Here is a 22,712-nt window from a genome sequence, read left to right on the forward strand (position 1 = left end):
TATCAGAAGAAAGCTGGGATGGCAGGAGCTGTCCAGTCCTTCTTCCTCAGAGTTGAGGTCTTAAGCTACTTTTGTGTCATACTCAATATGAGTAAAGTCTTTCAACCTCTTGTAAACCAGCTCTGTTCCAGGCCTTTGGGCTTTGAGGGTCTAGTGTATAAACTGAACAACTCAAGATCCCAACCAACCAATCAACTAACGCCCCCGACAAAAGTCTCAACATCCGTTTTCCCTCTTCTCAGAAACTACATCCCACATGCATTTGTGAAAGTCCCACACACAGAATGACAGCTTTTCCTAATCTCTTTTGCAGCTGATGTGGCCAAATGTCCAGATGTTGACCAGTGAAGTGGAAGTGGAAGGGGTGAATTATACATCTGGGAAGTCCATAATAGAGGAGGGTTTTTGATCCTTTCTTTTTCCCACATGAAAAGCAAATGTAATGCCTGGAACTTAAGCCTATTTTCACATGAGGAAACCACAGGCATGGTCAGATGGAACCAGGAGGAACTAAAGGGAAGCTACCGTGACAGAAGGAACACGGAGGTCACATGTACACAAACTGCTCCCCTAGCTCAGGCCGCTCCTCCTAGAGGTAGGTGCACAGACTTCCATTTACCACCTGCGGCTGAACATAATCCCAACTGACAAACTTGGGAAACTGTGTGAAACAATGCATAATCTGAAGTAGTAATTGTTTGGTGTACCAAAACCAATGTCAAACACACATATAATGCAATTAATAAGGCCTATAGTTTGTACTTTAAGGGTTCCAGAAAAGCAGGTACATGGAGATGGTTTGCCATTGCAATACCAAGCAACTCCAGGGTGTGAATGCTTTATAAAGCATCTGTAAAAGCGCCAGCCTTCAAGATGCTGCAAGGCTTAAAAATTATGTTTTATGCTGAATAATTACTAAAATGAAGTGATAACATTATAAACACACCACAGTATTAGAATTTTCAGTTGTGAGGATGTAAAAAACACTGAAGAATTTAATCAATAAGACATCATTTCTGGCTAGGCATAGTAGCACATGCCTATAATCCCAGCACTCGGGAGGCTGAGGCAGGAGGATTGTTGTGAGTTTGAGACTAGCCTGGGTACAAAGTGAGCTCAAGGCCAGCCTGAACTGCATAGTGAGATACTGTCTCACAAAGACAAAAAAAAAAGAAAAGAAAAAAAAAAAAGGCATCATTTCTGAGCACCTACTGTGTACCAGGCAAGTGTGTAAATGTTTACAGTACATATCAGGCTTTCACTTAATAGGCAATGAGAAAAGATGAATTAATTGCCGAAAGTCAGTTAAATTTTAGGGCTTAGGCTGCAAAATACCAAACGAAAATGTCTGGCATGTCTATCTTTTTTCTCCACAATTTTTACCATCTTAACTCTTCTCAGTTCTACAAGGAGCTATGTCAGAACCACCTCTAAGTCCATACAGAGAGACAAGGGAGTTGTTATATTTTAATTAAGATCAGATATTTAATGGCTTCAAACACTCCATATATAGTTTTGCTATTCCAAAGACCCATGAACTTAAAGCCAAAATATGACACAAGAAGTTTTAAGAATTATTTTGCCCACTCTCCCCAATCTCAAAGGAGATTTTTCAAAAGTCACAATGTAAAAAATGTTAAGGTCGAGGTGCTTTACCAAAAGACTAACCATTTGTTTACTGGTCACTTCCGCTCCTCCTGAAAGCTGCTCAACCTAACTTGTGTCCAACAAGTGGTTAGTTATTAATTCCCTGGGTAATTGCCCCTGAACGCGTTAGGCACTTTGAAGGGGTAGTTCCCTTTTCTAGGTTGGGGACATTTGGCTCTCACAAGCAAGGTAAAGAATTTACAGTCCAACAGGATGCTCAGGGATTATATGCCCTTGGGACTAGGAGCGGGGATGTCACAGCATTCTCACAACATCTGTACCAGATGTTCCCAAGGGCTGTGACCATTGGCAAGCCAAGTGCTCAATTTCTACGGGAACACAGCTGCTCACTCTGGTCTTTATCCTGGTGTCCTGAATGAGGGCCCGTTCACACAGTGATTCCACAACTATTTAGCAAGCAGCGCAGCCCAGGCACTCACCCTCAGAACAGATGCTGGAGGTAAACAACCACAACCCCTGAGTCACACCAGAGCGTGCTGGCAAATGATCAGTTGTGGCCCAAGGAGCAAAGGCATTTCCCCTTGCTCAGCATGGCACTGGCTCACCTGCCCACACCAATTCTGCCTTCTAATCTGCCTCATCCACATCTTCTCCTGCAGTAGCCGCTTCTAACGCTGCAAGGGCTTCCGCCACTGCCTCATCCTCGTCCCCCACCTCCTCCTCGCTGTCTCCCTGGGAGCCCTGGGTATCCGTCCGCTTGGTTCTGGAATCAGCTACTGGCATGGCATGAGCCGGACCCTTCTCGCTAAAGCAGATACTTAGAACCTCGGTTGCTACAGCCTCATTTAAGGACTCCCAGCTCCTTTTCAGGGGGAAGGGAATATTCAGTTCATACTCGCCCACTCTGGGGTGAATTTCTGCCAGAGGCTCATCCTCTGCATGAGTCTCAAAAAGACAGTCCTTTTCTTCTTGCTCCTCGCTGTCCGCAGCAGGGTCCCACAGCTGAGGGTAATCCGGGACTGGCAGCTGGAGGACATGGGCTTGTTCCTCCAAGACTGGACTCTCTGCAGCATCAGGAGCCGTGCAGTCTCCTCTGTCCACGGCTGGAGTCTCTCCCGAGGAGGGCAGCACACAGTCCTGGCTCCCCGTGTCCCTGCCTTCAAGGAAGGGCTGAGCTGGGTGAGCACTGTCTGCAGTGCCCGCCCAAGAGCCCGTGTCCTCCGGGTGAGGCTGGGGGTTCCCAGAGGGTTGCGGAGAGGCACCGGGGCCGATGCCGTTGGCGGTGCTTCCGGGCTTGGCGCAGAGCCCCCCTCCCGGGTCCCCCTGAGGGAGGGATCCTCGGCGGGACCCGCAGGGCTCCTGTGGGCCAGCCTCCAGGCCTCTGCTTTCAGTCTTCCCCACGCCCTCACTCCAGAGGGCGTTTTTATGCACCAAAACCTCGCTGCTCCGACTGCCTTTTAACTTAACAGTGTGCTCTTCATCCAGCTTGTAGCTGCTTACTTCGTTGACATAGTCAGGGGACGGTGCTTGGGCTGCGTCAAAGAGGTAGCTGGGGGTGAGAGGAGTGGAAATCAATCAGTTTTGCATCACGCTGGCGGAGCGAGAGTGCGCACGGGTGCCTGGAATTACTTTTTTAAACCTCTGTGCGTCTAAATTTTTGGTGTAAAAAATGTACCGCCACTGGAAAGAGAGCTTAAGAAGAATTCCAAAAGGAGGGGAAGGGAAAAGTACAAGGTGGTTAATGAAAGTTTAAGATAAAAAAGGGAAGCAAATGTCCTCTAAGAGGGAGAGAAGGGATTAAATACATCTCTGCAACCGAATATTACGCAGTCATTAAAACGGTAAGTGTGAAATCTGTAGTAGCATAAAAAGTTGTCCCTCTGTATCTGTGGGGAACTGCCTCTAGGGCCTTTCAGACATCAAAGTCTGTACATGCTCAAATTGTCTGCAGAAAACGGAGCAGCATGTACATATAACCTATGCATATTTTCCCTTATGCTTCAATCATTTCTGCATTACAATGTAAATGCTATGTAAAAACTTACCACTTTGTATTACTTAGGGAGAAATAAAAAGACACAAGTCTGGCCAGGTGTGGTGACACATGCCTGTAATCCTAGCACTTGGGAGGCTGAGGCAGGAGTTCGAGACCAACCTGGGCTACATAGCTCAAGGCCAGCCTGAACTGCATAGTGAGACTCTGTCTCAAAAAGACAAACAAACAAACGAACAAAAACCAAGTCTGTATGTGTTCAGTACAGATGTAATTTTTTTCAGAATATTTTTGATCTGTCTGTGATTGGTTCTATGAATTTGGTACCCATGGTTATAGGGGATTGATTATACTTATAATAAATATTTTCTTTTTTTGTTTTGTTCTTGAGACAGGGTCTCACTATGGATTATGGGCTGGCTGTGAACTTGTGTAGCCCAGACTGGTCTCAATTGATAGAAATCCTCCTGCTTTAGCCTCTCCAGTGCTGGTATTACGGGTACACATCGGCATGCCTGACATAATAAATATTTTCTGAGTAAAGCCAAACATCCCATGAGGATGGTAGAGTAAAACATAGATGCCTATGTCTGGAGTGCTTGTTAAGGAAGCAAGATCATCAGTTAACTTACTTCCTTTGTTTTACGATTCGTCTTACGTTTTTCTGAAATGTAATTCAGACGGAACTAACAGTACAGATGTGACGGGGGTCGGGGTGGGGTGGGCGGTATTTTCACTGGTCCAGTTTGAGGCGTCCTCTGAAAACCAGGCTCTTCTTTCCATGGACGCTCTTTGGGGAAATGGATATTTGATCCAAACCAAACCTAGTCTCAGAGAATGACAGCGTTCTCCCCATTCTCAGCACCGTAAGCAAAAGTTCACAAATCTAGGTCACACGTCCTCTGACATAAAAATTACGCCAGATGCTTAATGAACAGCAGCACTGACTGAGCACCAGGCCAAATAAATGCACTGAATGCACTCTTGGCCCTTGTTATCATCATTATTATTATTTTAATACATTGTTAGTGCCTGTTAATTTTATAAAATATTGGATTTCAACAGGGTATTTTCATACATGTATATAACATGTTTTGATGATATTCTTATTACTTTTGAACTGCTGCTATATCCGTGGTCCTTAAAAGTGACTTAAAAATCACAGATTCCTCAGTTTGGATGAAGGCTTTGTTCAGCTTTACCTTTGTATCATTTTACAGCACTTGCACCCCATCTGGATTTTTTCTTGTTACCATCTGGAAAAGAAAGTATAGAAAGGGGAGAACATCATGAATGGCATCACAGCGGGAATTCAGTTGGCTTTTATTTCTCTAAATGCCCAAAATTCAGAGTTGCAGATTTCAGCAAAGGGTGACACACAGACCAGGGAGGGCAGGGATACCCAGAACAATGTCACCTCTCCAGTGGCGAATTCAGAGTTCTCAAATGTTATTGATACTTGACTCTGTGCCAGACCCTGCCCCCAATCCTATGAGTTATGTATTCTATCCCCATTTGTACAGATGAGTACAATATGGGTGCAAGAACGCCAGACAGAGAATGGGCCTATCCTCTGTCTCATCCATTACCTTTTATGGAGGACCCAGGAAACTTTCTAGGGCACGGCCCACTGCAGAGCAGCAGGAGTTATAAAAAGTTCTGAGATGACTTCTTGCTAGGGGTTAGCTACTAGGTCTGATGGGATGCTCCAGCAAATGTCTCCAAAGTAGATATTGGGATCTGGGCTACTCTTCTTTCTCTTTACTTCCCAGTTGCCACAAAGAGAGCAGCAGGCCTCCTCTACCACATGTTGTACCATCACATGTCCAAACCAACAGGGCCAACTGACCACATGAGCCCAAATAAGCCTTCCCTCTTTATATGTATTAGTTTGTGATGATGTGACAGATTACTTGACATAAACAAAAGGAGGAAAGGTTTAGTTTGGCTCATGGTTTCAGAGGTTTCAGTGCATAGCTGCCTGTACCATGGCTTTGGGCCTGTGGCAAGGAAGACATCATGGCAGACAGTACTCTATGGAACAAAGCTACTATTTACTCCATGGAAGGCAGAACCTTCTTTATACAGATGTATATGTTTCCCATTACTGAAGTAATCCAGGTATGATTCATGAACTCTGTTCTCTTGTAGGTCAAAGAAATATCTCTGGGGTTTCCTCGCAAAGACAGATTCAGTTCTCATCTACACAATGTCCCCTTCTCTTTTCCAAGCTGGATTGTCCCATCCCATATTCCTCTGAACAAAATTTCTTCATGTAAAACTGAACACTTTCATCTATCTAGAAAGCCCTAAAAAATTTATATGGAAGAATTTCTAAGCCAGTCTTTATTTCTAACACTTACGCTTTTAAAAAAGACAAACATCTGTATTAGCCAGCTTTTTTTATTGCTTATTGCTTGTTGGTATTGACACAGTACCCAACACTTATAACATAGAGAAGAGGTTCCATTTAGCTCGTGATTCTAAGGGGTGATACTAAGGGGACTTAGTACACGGTTGACTGGTGCCAAGGCAGGAACATCATGGTGGAACAAAGCTGCTTAGTTCATGGCAGCCAGGGAGCAGAGCAGGAGAACAGTGCCAGAGAGGGAAGGACAAGGGACCAGACACAGTACTCAAAGTCACACCTTCACGACCCACCCAGATACCCTGAAAATATGCTGCACCAATCCTTTAGGCAGTTCCTAAGCTAATCAAGTCGATGCATTTAGATGTAATTATCACAAATATGCCAAGCCCAAGTCCCTTTGGCTCTAAAAAATATGCACACCCGGCAGATATCAGTTGTTGCTGGATATCTCTGCCTCCTTCATTCTATCTCCTTTCTTCATTCAATCATGGATAAATTTTGTAGGATGCTACCTTATAAGCATTTCTCCACAGGGAAAACAACTGTTGCTTTTTAAGAATTAACAGATTGTGGTGTATTGCTCATCACAATTCATGGAGATCACAATCTGACCAAATGATATTGCTAATGTGTCTCCCTCTACCATAAGAACTTTGGGTACCTCTAGCAGTGCAACTGTGACCTTCACTGACCGTGGGAACTATGGAGAGGCCTGGTATAACCTGGTATAGGCTGAAAATGGCTTCCTAAAAGAGATCTCTGTGCTAATTCCTGAATCGGTGAACTGCCTTACAAGAAAAAACAAAGTCTCTGCAGATGTGAAGCTGTGTTTATGTTAAGAATCTTGAAAAATTTACTTGAAAACTGGAAAAGGACTCAGTGATCTTGGAGGATATATTTGTGGACTTCACTGAAGAGGAGTAAGCTCTGCTGGATCCCTCCTAGAAGAAACTTCATAGAGATTGATGTAAGAAATTTTTTTAAGCTTGATTTTTCTTAAAAGAAAGTTGGAAGACAATAATTTGGAAGGTTGATATAGAAACAAGGAAGAAAATTTAAGATGGGGTCTTGGGTTTCCCTGGATGATCTCAAATGTCTTAGTTCAGGGGACCCTCTCACCTCAGCCTCCTGAGTAGGTGGGACTACAGACACATGAAACCTGCCTCATTGACTGGGAAACATGGTTAATTGATGAATAATAATGTACAGGAAGCCTGTGAAAGTAAAGAGCTTTGTTATTCTTTTCAAATGTTAGTCTTAGTAAGAAGATTCCTACTGCAGTAAAACCATATGAGGGTAAGTTTTCTGGAATACTCTCCATGTGTCACTTATCTCTTAATAGGTGCATAGTTACACTGGATACAAACCATATGAGAATCAGAAATATGAAGAGAAATCATATACCTATAAGCAAGGTAGTTAGGTCCTGTTATCACCACTGCTTTCAAAAGCATGAAAGGAATCACATGACAGAGAAAACATACCACTGTAATGAATGTAGAAAACCAATCATTTCTTTTAAAAATCACATAAGACACATGACACTGCATATTAGAGAATGACCTTATAAATGTTAGATGTGTGGAATGGACTTTTTCAGTTCCAGTTCATTTCTATCACATGAAAGGACTCACACTGCAGAGAAGCCATATTATTGTCAAAACTGTAGAAAAGCTTCCACGCATGCTAGGACCATTTGAAGACATAAAACAGTTATTCACACTGGAGAGAAACCATATCTTTGTAAAGAATGTCAGAAATTCTTCAGTAACCCTGGTTCTTTTAAAGTTCATGAAGGATTCACACTGGAGAGAAGCCCCTTGAATATGAAGAATGTGGAAAAAGCCTTTGCACATTCTGGTCATTTTTAAGCCCTTAGTAAGATTCACACAGGAAATTTCACATAGAAACCCTATAATGGTAAACATTGTGGAAAAGTTTTCACACATTCTAGGCCCTTTAGAATACATGGCAGGATTCATATAAGAGAGAAACTGTATGTAAAGAATATGGGAACTCCTTGAAATCTTTTTTTTTTTTTTTTGGTAGTGGGAATCAATCTCAGGACCTGCTGGATCCCTCCCAGAAGATCTCAGGATCTGCTGAATCCTGATCCTGAGATCCAGATCCTGAGATCCTGGGAATCAATCACACTAGGCAGGTGTGGAACTTCTTTAATGACCCTAGTTCTTTCAAAGTTCAGAAAAGGATTCACACTAGAGAGAAACCCTATGAATACAGAAAAGCTTTCAGGAATTTTGGACCTTATCAAGTCCATGAAATAATTCACACTGGAGAGAAACTCACACAGTATAATCAGTATGGTAAGAATGTGGAAAAGAGTGTGGGAAAGCCTTCAGGGGTTCTTGTTCTTCTTAAGTCCACAAATGGATTCACACTGGATAAAAACTATGACCTTAGCAGCTGCTTTTGCTGCAGCACTAAGAGAAACAGACCCAAAGTCTGATTCCTGGGGCCCAAAGAAGAACTCTATGACTGCATTCATCTGCTACCACTGTTAAAAGCCAGGCCACCTCAAGAGGAACTGCCCTAAGAGGCCCCCTGGGCCATGCTCTGAGTGCAAAGATGACCACTGGAGATCGGTCTGCCCTCTGAAGTGGAGGCCCCAAAGCTCAGACCTATCCTATCAGTTAGTCCAACAGGAATGTGGGGGCCCGGGGCATACTCTGCTTTCTCCCTCTGGTTAGACTGTCATCTCCATGGAGGAGCCCCAGGTAATCATGACTATGGAGGAACAAGAAAATAGCCTGTTGCCAAACACAGGTGCAAGTCTCTCGGACCTTTGCAATCCTGGCCTTTCTTCCAGCCATCACACCTCAGTGAAAGAAGTCACTGGTGAGGAGGTAATACACTATTTTTCACAACCCTTAGGCTATAACTACTTGTTAGATCCTTCTTGCGTATCTCTGTCTTCCTGAGAACCACTTTGAAGATACCATCAAGTATTACAGCAGCTATTGATATTTTCCTACTAATCTATCCATAACTCTGTAATGTTTGTATTGTTCCTATCCTATTTCATAAATGGATGTATGTTTATTATTATGTGTTTCCTACAACTACTGTGAATAGTTAATGATTATTCAATTGGTCAATCATCTATAGCTCTATTTATTTTCTTTAGAAGCCACTTTGAAGATATCAAAGTATAGTACAACTATTGATAATCTCCTACCCCTTTTGTCTGTAACTCACTATTATTTGTCTATTTGTTTTCCTGAGAAACTGTCTTGTAGATAACAATATGTAAAACAGTAACCATTGATAATTTCCTACCACTTTGTCTGTAATTTGGTAAGCCCCTCCTATTATTACGTTATCCTTCTTTTACTCTTTAAAATAAAAAATTAAAAAAAAAAAAACAACTATGACCTTAATCTATGTGTTAAAGCCCTGGCTCACTCTAGTTCTTTTCCCCTTTATTAATGTATTCACTAGAGAAAAAGCTTGTGAGTGTATGCAATGTGTGAAAGCCTTCAGGGATTCTGTTTCTTTTCAAGTCCATGGAAAGATTTAAAATGGAATCAAACATGAATGCAATATAATTTTTCTTTCCACTTTACACATGCAGTGTCTGGGTGAAGGAAGTATATGCGTGATATGGTGGTAGTTGTAATTTTTGCATATTTTAATTTTTTACTGAGTAATGATCCATTGAAAATGGTACTTGTTTAAGTTTTGTCATTTTTCTATTGGTCTACAGAGCAGGTACTTGGTATCACTTTTTAGAATAATCAAGCAGGTACTTGGTATCACTTTTCTTATTAGAACATAAGAAATAGACTTTAAAAAATCAAGGCTGAAAAGATTTGTTGTTTTCCTTGCCAAAAAATTCTTAGTTCAAATATGTAATTACATAATATTAATTATGTAGTCTTGTGTAAATTACTGTTCTGCTAATGTTTATTTGATACCACTTTTAATAAAATTTCCTTTTTTTTTTTTTCCAGTACCAGGAATCAGACTCACGACCTTGTGCTTGCCAGGCAGGCGCTGTGCCACTGAGCTAAATCCCCAGCCCCTTTTTTGTTCTTTTTTTGAGACAGGGTCTCATTATGCAGTTCAGGCTGGACTTGAACTCACTTTGTAGCCCAGGCTGGTCTCAAACTTGCAACAGTCCTCCTATTTCAGCCTCCTGAGTGCTGGGATTACAGGTGTACACCACCCCGCTGGCCCTAAAATTTCTTTATTAAAATAAAATAATTAAACCTTTTATGGTAAAGATTGCAATGTTTTGAATCTTTACAAGAAATTCATATATGATACCTAGAAAAATTGAAGGAACAACAAGAAAAAAAATTTAATTTGAAGAGAAAAAATTTAATTATGTTCTATTGTTACGGTGTTCTAAAAATGGAACACTAGGCACCAAAGGGTAATAGATTGGTTAGTTGGCTACAGGGGACCATATTTACCACACTGAAAAATAAAATCCACAAGTAACCTGGTATAGGCTGAAAATGGCTTCCTAAAAGAGATCTCTGCACTAATCCCTGAATTTGTGAACTGCCTTACAAGAAAAAACAAAGTCTCTGCAGATGTGAAGCTGTGTTTAAATTAAGAATCTTGAGAGATTTATTTGAGTTATTAGTCAACTCCGAGTACAATTCCATGTCTGCTTATAAGAGGGAGGTTTGTTCACAGCAGAGAGGGAGACAATGTCTCCACCTAGCAGAGATTAGGGTAAACTGGCCACAAGGCAAGGAAGAGGCAAGGAAGGGATTCACCCCTACAGCCTCAGAAGGAGTGTGGCCCCAGCAACAGCTTCATTTCAGCATGACAACACCAATTTCAAGAATTTTGGCTCCTATGACCATGTGAGAGTAACTTTGGTTTAAATCCCCAAATCTGTAGTAATTTCTTTATGCAGCCCAGGGAATAATGGCATCTACAAGTCATTTCATTCTTGGGCACCAAATCCCTTGTTTAACTCTTCTTGGGAAGACTAACAAATCAATTGAGAGTCTATTAGGCCACTCAAGCATCATTTCTCACCTTTCTTTCCTGACTGTCCTTCCTTTTCCTCCCTAGAAGGTGCTACTACTGCTGGACATTTAATAGCAGGTTTGAATTTGACCCACCCTGTCCACCACAAAGGGAGCGCTTTGAGGCGGAGCCTTTCTGCTAACAGATTCCCAGCCCTGGGGACAGGGCCTGCACCAGGCACATGTAACAGCTCTCTGTGGAACCAATGGATTTTTTTCTAATGGCTACAGCTTAAAAATGAGGGCAGGACCTATAAGCCTTTGGGGCAGCTGTGATGAATCAAGACATCTGTCACAGGCTGACCATGTCACCTAGCAGTTATGAGTAGGTGATGGGGAGAGAAATCCCTGGTTTTGGGCCCAGTTGTGCCTCTTGCTCACTGTGTGACTTTGGGCCTCAGCCACTTCATCTCTGCACAGGGATAATACACCTATCTGATGGTACTGTTGGGATGCACACAAGTTAATATTCAGAATAAGCATACATCAGTGTATTACCTAGCATTGCTTGAACAGAGCATATTAACACATTTTCAAAAAGATGTATGCCTTATACTCATGAAAAACACTGTAGTTGGCATGACCTACAAACCACAGCATCAACAAGGCCAAGAAGTTTTGGATACTGGAGTAAGGGGCGAATTATGTATCTCTATCAACTCTGATAGGGACTGAAAGACATAAGCCCCAGGCACAACACCAGCCGCATACAGACAGAAATCACTGAGGGGCTTGAAGTGCTCTCAGTGAAATAACCCAGTTTCCAAAGCCCAGGATTTTGTTCTCAGCCCCCGCTCCCCACTTATGCCCCCATTTTCTGCTAGTCACTCATAGGTCAGCCTGACAAACAGGATAGGTAAAACGTGTCACGGGCGCCTGTTGGTGGGCTTCAACTCCTCTCCGCCCTGTCCCCTTCTCTCCTTTCTCCGCACTGGCTCTGTGATCCTTCCTTTTCCCTGCCTGCAATGCCTTTGCTTATCTAGTACTCTTTAAACAAAAAAAGCAAGCAGGAGGGTGGGTGGGTATTAAAGAAAAAGTCCAAGAAAAGGAAAAAGGGGCTCAGAAGTGTTTGAGAAAGAAAGAAGGCAGCCTGCGACTGTAATAATGTAAGTGCAGCTGTTGTAAAATGTGAGTCGTTGGAAAACATCAGGTCAGCTTTAAGATGATGAGTCCATGGGCTATAAGTGGGGAGAGAAAAAAGAAAAGGAAGAAGAAAGGGAGGAAGGGAAGAAAGACAAGGAAAGAAGGAAGGGGAAGGCACGAAAAAAGGAGAGGAAAAGAGCGGGAGAAGGAAGAAGGGAAGGAGGCACATCCTGAGCCACACCTTGCGTGAGAACACAGATTTCCAGCGGCTGTCCCTGAGCACCTCATCAGCCTGAAGCTGGCGGCCCTATATCTGACCTTGTGCTGCTGGGGCTGATGCCTCAGAGCCTACCGCACCAGGAGGAAACGACTGCTGGACTTTAAGAGCCCGACTCCCACACCACCACTCTCTGCTCCTTAGACATTAGCGGTGGCGTTCAGTCTCTCCTTTCTCCTGCGAAAAAGGCGGGATCTATAGGGCTGTTTGGAGCTGCGCAGTCCCAGGCTTTTTTACAGCCTTTCCTCTTTCAGGATCCACTCCCCAGCTCAGTTTGTCCCCGCCCCTGCCAACTTCCCCCTCAGGCACACCACGTGGGTGTCCTGTCGTCCCTGTCCCTACCTGAGAGTCGTGCTTCTGCACCTTGTAGAGCCCAGGGGAGACAGCCACTTCCTGATTCCAGGTTCTGCTCTCTCACCACTCCATATTTTCTTCCCCAGCAACATTCCTTCTCTAGAAAGCTCTATGACCAAGGCTGTAAGACCTGCTGATGGACAGTGAGGAACTCCGCATTCGGTCCCAGTCCCTGCACGCCTGTGTCTGCACCTGTCCTTCCTCACGGGATGTGACAGAGCAAATTCAATTCACTCTTTTTCAGAGTCACCGCGTACCTACATGGTACTTTTAGCATGAATTTCTCTTCTGACCAGGGGCGGAAAGGACATACTTCTCATCCAGGTTAATCGCAGGAAGGCCGAGGCCCAAAGGAGTGGTCTGTCTGCTCTTCTGTGCTTCCCTTTCTTAACAGCTAGCTTAAAGTTCAGAACTCGGCTGTTGGGTACCCTTTATTGCTAAGCAGAATCAAAATTTGCTTTCTGTTTGTAATATTAAAAAGCACCAGGGAAGCAAAGGGCGAATCTTTCACAACCATCGCTTGGTTTACACAGGGCAAAAACAAATACCATTAGGGTGGCTGCGTCTCTCCCCTCCTGGAGCCACCTGCTGCCAGACAGGGAGGCCTGTGTTGGGGGTTGAAGTTAAATAACCCTGTGTTTGAAGATGGAAGTGCTAAAGCCCATCAATTACTGGTGAAGTCTCCGTGCAGGAAAACCCTGTTTCACATGGAGGGACGTAGGTGGAGGAGGACCATGAAGAGGCAGGGGTTTTCTAATCAGGCAGAGAAATGGACAGAGTGTTCGTCAGGAAGCCTAGGGATACAGGAAAGGGTTCATCTCACCCAGAAAGAGCTGCCTTGAAACACTATTACCGTGAAGAGTGACAGGAACAGACGAAGAGGCCCTTAGCACAGAAGCTGGATAGAGTGGTTCTTTGTCCATGTCTGGAACCATTACAGCATCACAATACATACTACTAATATAAAGGATTACAGCTCATTGAATGTAACAAGATTCATTAGTCTACAATGAGATAAAGAATAAGGGAAGGGCCTGCTCTGCCTCACAAGTAGAAATCCTGCTAACAAGTGTACAAGGAACAATGGAAGTAGAAAATTCATCATTTGACTTTTCTCATCATCATAACTGATTCAAGTAAGAATCATGATGGATACTGGGGCTAATGGGTGAAAATTTCAGAACAGGAGAGGCAGCCTCAAAGCATCTTCTCACACCCCCACCCAATACCCTGACGGGTGAAATGGTATCTCCATGGCAGCGACACCTGGCACTCTGAATCTTCACCAGGGGATCAATGTCACGGAGCGAGTGAGACTAATCAATTGGAGATCCTGACAGAATGCACTGGGAACCCACCACCCCTTCTGGGATTTTCCTGTCCAAATTGCTTACCCTGCAGTGAACCATGAGGGACATTCTACAAAACAGCTGGTCTGTACTTGTTTTAAAAATGTAGTGCTTATGAAAAAAAGAAAAAAAAGACAGACAAAGAAACTATTCCACATTGTAGGAGACTAATGAGACGTAACAAGTGAAAGTGCCACACAAGCTTCTTGATAAAGGTCAATATTAGCATGACTGGGAGAAATGTCATAAACTCTGCAGATCAGGTAATAGTATTAAATCAACGTTCATTTTCTAATCTTGATCATGAGAACCAGAGGAATAGTCTGTCTACTTTCTTCCCTTATATTAGGGTTACAAAAGAGCAGTTCTGGTAGAGGGTATATGGGGGTTCTTTGTGCTTTTCTTACAGCTTTTCTGTTCAGCCTATAATGATGTCAAAAGGTTAAGAGGGTTTAAAAAAAGCATGGATCTGACATCAGTTTTTATACTGCTTGTCCCCAGATTAGGACTCCAAACCTTCAGGAAATCATTGATATTCTGTTTAAAGAAGGCCATGGAGAAAGATCTTTGAAAAGAGCACGCAAAACCCCCAGGCTTTCTGAATTCACAGGGTGTCACTGTGTGCATGTCTTGAGACACTTTGCCCAGCAAACAGCCCTAGGCACCAGAACTCTGGAAGCAATAAAGGTCTGGCTGCCGTCCCCAGCTTCCCGCTCTATCCTGAGAGGGACTCTCATTTCAGCGCTCCGGTGTTGGTCAGAGTCAGTGTCCCCAGTGGCACATGGGCTGCTCACAGGAAATGCCTCTCCCAGCCAAAGTCCAGGTCACACGGAGCACGTCATTCAGATGAAGGATTGTTTGGTGAGGGACAGGGGGATAAATGGGTGGCGTGTAGGTTTTATAAATTATGCCAGTACAGGGTTTATTTCTTTCCATGATCAAATCTCACACTTCTACTACCCAAACCACGGGCCAAGTTCACAAGCTGAGAGGGATGGGAGAGACTGTGGTACCCTCTTCTCAGCTTGGGAAATAGCCAACCCTCCCTGGCACAGTTCCAAGGGTCAAGGACATCCTGCTTCTAGGGTTGTGTTAAAAGAGACTTTAAAGCAGCTGCTGGGAAGTAGTTTGAGTTTACAGAAGGTAACTGGAGTCTTTGCAAGAGGGTTACAATAAAACGAAATGCTTCAATTTCAACTCTTTTTAAAAACCTACTTGCTAGTGTTTAGAAAACATAATCCGGGATTTTCTGGAACCTGGCTGGCAGGCAAAGTTGACAAATACTTAGGGAGCCACTACCGGGTATGGGTACAGGTTCGGAGCTCCTGACTCAAGAGGAATGAATGAAATAATGAACAGGTGCTGTGGGCTCCCTTTGTAGAAGAAATTAAGAGATTGGGGGCCCAGCTTCATAGACAGTACTCAGGCCATCAGTGAAAATGGACTAGAACAGTGGTGGCGAACCTATGGCATGCATGCTGCAGCACGCTGTTTGTTATCATTCAAAGCTCTAAAAGGTTCGCCATCATGAGATGAAAAGATAAACTGTAGATGACCCAGCTTATTTCCTTGGCAAAACCATTTCCTCCTTTTTAAGCAGGCTTTCAAAACATACAGACAACTCTTTCCGTGTGTTTGCTTTTCTCCCAAAGGGGCTGAGTGTCTGTCTGTTGCTTTGGAGAACGTGAAAGATTATACGAAAACTTTTATTATTAGCATCATCAAATAATCAATTTGTGGATTCTCAATAGTTGATGTGCTACAATCCATAGGTGTCAGCGACATCTAGCACCGGGTATTTGTGTACAGAAGTATATTCCTCTCCAAAAAGGGCTGCCTGCTATTCTGCCTGGAACAATGGAAATTAAACATGAACACACTCTTGGTTACACAGAGGAACCGTTTCACTTTGTGTAACACAATGGGGCTGTCACTCATATGCCATGTGGCCCCACGGCTTGGACCAATATTTTAAAAAATTATTTGAGCACAGAAATTTTTTCATAACAAACTTATTAGCAACCAACAGAAATTATGTTTTGTGGAATACTTTAGAAAAAACTGCTGTCAAGATGACAGATGATAGCTGTTATCACGAGGGGAGTTCATGCCCCAAACTAGTACTTTAGTATGGTGTTTGGGTGAACTTAGCCAGAGAAGTCGGTGTCTACGTGTCAGAAATCCACATCCCAGCTACAACTCTATCACCATGAATGGTGAGGAAGTAGGTAAGTTATTTAATCTCTTTATTCCTCAGTTAATTTTTCTGAAAAATGGGGGCTGTGATACCAAAGCTCTCTGCAATTATAATAAATGTAAAATCTAAATGGTAATGGGAAAGGAACGCTTTGCCTCATCATCTTGTCTGGCCAGGTTTATGTATCACCCACTATATCCCAAGCGCCATGCTCACCCTGGGCCTGGGTGCTTCAATTTTACCAGTGTGTGTGTGTGTGTGTGTGTGTGCACATGTGCACGCAGGGAGGAGGGGAACAGGTAAAAGGCAGAGAGCAGATAGAATTTATGTAAACCCTGAGAAGATGCCTCCCGCCACACTGGCAGCCCAGCCCAGTGGTCAGTGAATAATCTGAGGTCAAACTTGAGTTCTTGCTTCACTTACCAGCCTTCGATTTTTAAAATTTTAAACGGTGCTGGGGTTGAACCCAGGGCCTTTGTGCTAAGTGATGTCCCCAGACCTCTTAAAAATTTTTACTCTTGAAGCGGGCTCACTAGGTCACTGAACTGCCTACACAGGGCTTGAATTGCCACCCTCCTGATTTAGTCTCCCAGAGTGCTACATGATATGTGGGAATTTTGCTTTTTTTTTGAGAGAGGATCTCACTAAGTCCCTAACTTCCCTAAACTAGGCTTGAATCTGCTAGTCTCCTGCCTCAGCCTCCTCAAGGGCTGGGACTACAAAGGCATACCAGTGTGGCTGGTTTAGCTGGTGACTTCTAGGTAAGTTTCTTTGTTCTGTGAACTTCAGTTATCTAATCTACAAAAAGGAGTGATAACAGTTCCTGCTTATCAGGACTGTTCGGGGAAAATTCAAAGGATAGAAATATGTGAAGCATTTACTATCATCTCTGGCATATTGCCAGTATTTATAATAAATACTGTAGCTAGTATGTGAGTGTTTACTATGTACCAAGGTGTTTCAGGGACTTTTTATACTCATTCATGCCAACTTTACAACAGTTCTTTTACATGGGAACGGTGTTTTATTTGTTATTATTTTGGTTTTTTGAGTTAAGAGTCTTGCTATGTAGTTGAGGCTGAATTTGAATCCGTGATGTAGCTCAGGTTGGCCTCAAACTCATGGTGATCCTCCTGCCTCAGCCTCCAGAATGCTGAGATTACAGTTGTGCACCACCAAGCCTGTCTGGGGACCTGTATTTTATAGAATACAGGAAGGTTATATACTCACCTAAGGTTATACATTTAGACAGTGGGACAGGGTTGCTATCATTAAAGCTGAAGTTACAGTTTTCATTTCATCACTATGTCCCGGTAGGTTCTGTTTTTCTCAGAGTTCACTGGATTACACCACAAGATGCAGCTTGTGCGCCAGTAACTTTTGCAAAAGGTTCCGGTTTCTTTTGACTTGGCCTGCGGCACAATTTTATAAGTGTGAGTTCATCCATTCACCACCAGATGGCAGGATGCAGTAGTTATTGCTCTATTTTAAACTTTTGCAGAGAAAGGTTCTCAAAAAGACTCAAAGGCTATGGCACAAGTAGTTGCTTTGCCACGTGGCAAAGCTAGGAGCAGGTGACATGGTAAATATTTTAGACAGTTACCTGTCACCTTCAAGTCCTGGTGGCCACGGCAGGGCCTTCAGCAGCCCTGGATGGGCAGGGGGTTGGTTTATTGTGTAGCCTGGGCAGAGCCTGGCACAGTTGAAGAGCTCCTGCACCCCTGCACAGGCTCCGTCCACCCACCGCTCGTCAAAGGCCCAGTTGCTGTCTGTCTCCTCCACCCTATATGTTTGGGCAACACTGTGTGGAAGAGGCCGAGGCAGGAAGGAGTCGTGGAGTGTGGAGGGTCTAGGTCTTCCTCCTGGTGGGCCGGTTCTGGAGGCTGATCTTCCTCTGTGCTGCTCCCAGCCTCGTGGCTGCCCATGGTGTGAGCGGAGGAGGGCACAAGGGTGTGAAGTGAGACGCAAACGCTGCAAAGTAAACCTGGCCCGGTTTGAAGGGCTCAGGGCGGGGAAATGCCTATTATTTGTACTTGAAGTAAATTGAGAATATTGTATATGACACGGCAAAATTTTAATGCATGATTAGAATGAATCAGAATGTACACAGAAATGTCCAATTCTGCTAGTAGTAGTCAACCCTTTGGCCACTTGGAGGATGTTTGTTTGTCCTGGGAAATGAACCTAGAGCTACAGCACCAGCCTTTTTCTTATGTTTTATTTTGACACAGGGTCTCACTAAGTAGCTAAGTTGCCCACGTTAGGCTCCAACTTTTCATCCTCCTGCCTCAGCCTCCCAGAGCACTAGAATTATAGGTGTGTGCCACCATATCCAGCTGTTTCAGGAGAAGTTTTGAGAAGCCAGGTGCCTGTTGTTCAGACTGTTAATCCCTGTGCGTAGGCTCCCCCGGGAGCAGGTGAGGGGCAGTTCAATACTGAGCAAAGGCTGGGGGTGTGGGCACAGGCTAAGGAGCCCAGTAGTCACACAGAGTGCAGGACATGGAATCCCACTAGCATCCGTAGGGGGCCTGAGATCAAGCTCCCGCAGGACACTGAGGCTGCCTGGGGACTGCACCTTGAGAACCACTGTTTTAGTGCTTTAAAGCTACACAGGCTGTTCGGGTCTCCTTGCCTTGCCTAGGTGCTGGTTGGCTTCAGCGAGCTTTCTTTAAAGGGGGAGGCCAACGTCTTCAGAAGCTTGGCGAGGTTTGGTGAGCCTCAGCAAACATGAAGTCACGAGCATCAGTGCTGGATTTTTTTAGTGACAAGCAGTTTGGTTCAAACCAACTTGACCCACATTATCATTTGGTTAGAACATTGCCCTGGGCAGAAACTAATGCCTGTAGTCACTGTTCCAATTCTATCCCCAACTGGTGCAGTTTAACGTGTCTTAAATGTCTAAAAGCTATCTCTTTTCCAGAACTTGCTTACTCCTGTGTTGTAATTTAGGTTTACCTTATTATCCTGGTCTGCGTGGGTATAATAGGGCAATGTTGGAATAAGCCAAGTAGCTAAAAATACTGGATTTATTTGAGCAAACTAAAGCTTAAATGACCTGGGAATGGCTGAGCAAACCTGAGACTCTGTACTGCCATGGCTAGTTTGTTCTTGCACGCATTTCCTGACTTCCCTTTGCTTGGCTCGGGTTGTCAGGGCGCCATATTGCTGAGGCTCCCTTGCCTTCTGGATCTGGATTGTTCCACCCATGGGAAGCACTGGTGAAGACTGGAAAGGGAAGAGGAAGAATCCCGAGGACACCTCCTTTTCCCTCTCTGCCCTGTGCACCCTGGCAGTGCTCTACCTTCTCACAGATGTCCATCAGCCGCTCCCTCCATGGCACCAACTCATAGTCCTGCAGCATGGTGCTAGGGGCTGCCCTAATGTCTGCTTCTCTCTCTCACCACTGGGTGGTGTCTTCGTCCACTTTCTGTTGCTGTGACAGAATACTACAGACCTGGTAATTTGAAGAAAGCAAGTTTATTTCTCAGAGGTCTGAAGGCTGGGATGTTCAGGGTCTGAGGCGACCTCTGATGAGGGCTGCCTTGCTACACAGTAACATCCAGCAGGTATGGACTGGTGCACAGGAGAGAAAGAAGGGGCCCTGCGAGTGTGGAGGGCAAGTGTGAGTCATCCCAGGACCAGGAACCCACGCTTTCCATAACCACATTCCTCTGGTCATGGGGACTGAGGCCCCCTGACTTAAAACTGCTCAGTCCGCCCCACCTTCCAGCATGATTGCTCTGAGGATTGAAGTTCAAAATGGGTTAGGGAGGCGACACTGGTTCAAATCACAGCAGGAAGAAACGTCTCCCTGCCTGGGCAATCTGTGTCTCCTCACCACCTCATTTGGTTTCGCAGCTCGTCCAACACCTGCATAAACAAATGTCCATTCATATACAATGCCCGCTGTCAGAAAGGCCTGCTTGCTGTTCCTGGCTGGAGCTTTCCTAATACAGTTGGCATCCTGGCCAAGGAACTCCAACTAAGTAAGTGACTCAGTAACATGCGGGAACAGTTGTGGACTCTATAAACACCGGGGTCACGTGACCTACGTGCTACGCTTAGTGCGGAGCTGACATAGGGCAGGTCATGGGCGGAGAGGTGAGGCTGCTCACTGAACGGTGAAGGACGTCAGTGCTGCAATCATTTCCGTCAAGTTCTCTGCCCCGCTCCCTCATTCCCTCATCAGTCACCTCAGGACGAGTCTCATGGTGTCTCTTCGAAGCTTCTCAGCCCCTGCTACGTAAATGTCCTAAATTTGCCACCAGAGAACTGTAAAGGCAAAAGGACCTTCGCGCTACCTTCCGGAACATCGTGAAGATATTCAGCGTCAGGGTGGGTGTGGGTGATGGTCAGTTAATAAGTTTAGATGTTCTTCATGTTTGCTAAAATGGGGAAGGTGCCATCTATTATTACTATGAATGCCAGGCACTCTAACCCATGCCCCAGTGTCAGTGCAGCAGCATGAAGTTCATTTCGAGTACGCCCCCAAGTCCCTCTCTGAAAGTCCGATTCAGTTGTTTAAAGAAAAAAATATCTAAAACTCTTGGAGTTGGTAATCAAGATATCTTCATGTACTTATGCATGTGCTTTTGATGTACAGCTGTTTCTTGGCATTCACAGGGAACTAGTTCCAGGACATCCAGAGAATAAAATCCTTGGATGCTCAAGTCCCTTATATAAAAAGTGCTACAGCATTTGCATAGAACTTACATATATCCTCCCTTGCATTATACATATAGATAGGCATAGGCATAGGTATAGGCATAGGCATAGGCATAGGTATATAGGTATAGGTATAGGTATAGTTATAGGGATAGACATATATAGAGAGGAAGAACTAGAGAATGAACTGGTTATTGAACCGAGGGCTTTTGCACTGAGCTACATCCCCAGCTCTTTTTTAATTCTTATTTTGAGATAGAGTCTTGATAAATTGCTAAGTTTCCCAGGCCTAGCTTGAGTTTGAAATCCTCTTCCCTCAGCCTCCCCGAATTCTGGGATTAAAGGTGTGCATCACCATGGTTGGCTTATATCATACTTTAAATTATCTCTAAATTACTTATAACACCTAATACAATGGAAAGCTATGTAAACAGTTGTTACAACAAGGATTCATGAGAAAAAGCTCGCACATGTTCGGTACAGATGTGCCCACTGAAGGCTTAACTACACAGTACCTGCCATCAACAATGTAGCATTTTCCCCCAAATACTTCCCATCTGGGGCTGGTAGAAGCCACTGATGTGGAACCCATGGGTACGGAGGGCCAAGTGTGCATGCTGAAGGAGTCATGCAAACTGTCACAGGTGGATCTGAGGAGAAAGTGCCCGAGACCTTGCGCAGAGCTCAACCAATCACACACGCAATCTCATCCAATCAGATTTTCATCATCTACTTTTCCCTAAAGTCAGCTACTTGGGTAGGATGCTGTTCATGGAGGAATCAGAAGATTTTCTTCCAACTGAGCCTGCTGCTCAGGGAGGAGTGCCGCAGCACCAGGGTGTACTGAGCCAGGGCGGAACCAGAATGGCTTTGTTTCTGACAAAATGGATGTGTGCCCTGAGAATTCTCAGACAATGCACACATGGTCTACTTGAGAAGATGCTTTCTAAAGTCTGAATGAAGATGACGTTTCCCCACTCCGTGTGTGCAGCTCTATGTCTTTTTTACGTGGATTCAGTGGACCCTCTTCTGTCATGCTCTTGGCCACCACTGTGATAGGATCATCTGCTGAAACTCAGCTTGTTAGGCTGATTTCCCACTTTGGCTCAGGTTGCAGTGCAGGCTCAGATCCCCACCTTTGGTGGGGCATCTGCCTCCGTATGTCAGAGACAGCCTTACACCTTCATTTCTATGGCTTCAATGTCAGGAGGACTGGACAAAGCATAACACATTGGTGGGGCATGGTGGGGCAGAGCTATAAACCCAGCACTCTGGGATGCTGAAGCAAGAGAGTTCCAGTTTGAGTCCTGCCTGGGCAACTTAGTGAGGCCCTGTCTCAAAATAAAAAGGGATAGGGATATAGCTCAGTCTATAGGCTTGGGCTTACTCCCTGGCACTACAATAAACAAACAAACACCCATCTAAAGTCATATCAGGAGTTGTGATATTAAAAAAAAGTATATTCAGTCTTTGCTCTTGGTTCTTGACAGAGAGCTCCTCAAACTCTTGGGACTATCTTAGTCATAGGAACATCTTTGGGGTTCCCAAAATAACCATTGCCTTAGGTGCAATAATTTGTTAGAATGCCTCAGAGACCTCAGAGAAATGCTTTGCTTACATTTGCTGGTTTGTTCTAAGATGTGTCATAAAACACAAAGATAAGCACTCAGATGATGAAATATGTAAGATCAAGTCCAAAAGGGCCAAGAGCAGGAGATTCTTCCTTGTGGACCTGGAGTACTCTACCCTCTCCCAAGGTGTGGTCACCAACTTGGCATCTAGCAAATTGGACAGTCTGTGAGGCTTTAG

General features: G+C 44.2%; 1 protein-coding gene across 2 annotated transcripts in view; it reads right to left on the minus strand.

Annotated features, from left to right (window-relative positions):
- Positions 1-1,457: 1,457 nt before the first annotated feature.
- The window catches only part of LOC102010528 (chromosome unknown open reading frame, human C4orf19), an 88,437-nt gene continuing 67,182 nt past the window's right edge, over positions 1,458-22,712 (minus strand). Inside the window, exons 1-3 of one of the 2 annotated variants that reach the window (XM_005392013.2) lie at positions 17,469-17,650; positions 4,804-4,857; positions 1,458-3,157 (exon numbers count right to left, since the gene is read on the minus strand). In XM_005392013.2, coding sequence (XP_005392070.1) covers positions 2,236-3,157; positions 4,804-4,835 — 954 coding nt within the window. In that variant the 5' untranslated portion in view covers positions 4,836-4,857; positions 17,469-17,650 and the 3' untranslated portion in view covers positions 1,458-2,235. Of the gene's footprint in view, positions 3,158-4,803; positions 4,858-17,468; positions 17,651-22,712 lie in introns of those variants that run through there. The other variant, XM_005392012.2, reaches the window with a different exon arrangement.

The sequence above is a fragment of the Chinchilla lanigera genome, unplaced genomic scaffold (assembly GCF_000276665.1).
Source record: "Chinchilla lanigera isolate Chin_1 unplaced genomic scaffold, ChiLan1.0 scaffold00042, whole genome shotgun sequence".
Taxonomy (NCBI): domain Eukaryota; kingdom Metazoa; phylum Chordata; class Mammalia; order Rodentia; family Chinchillidae; genus Chinchilla; species Chinchilla lanigera.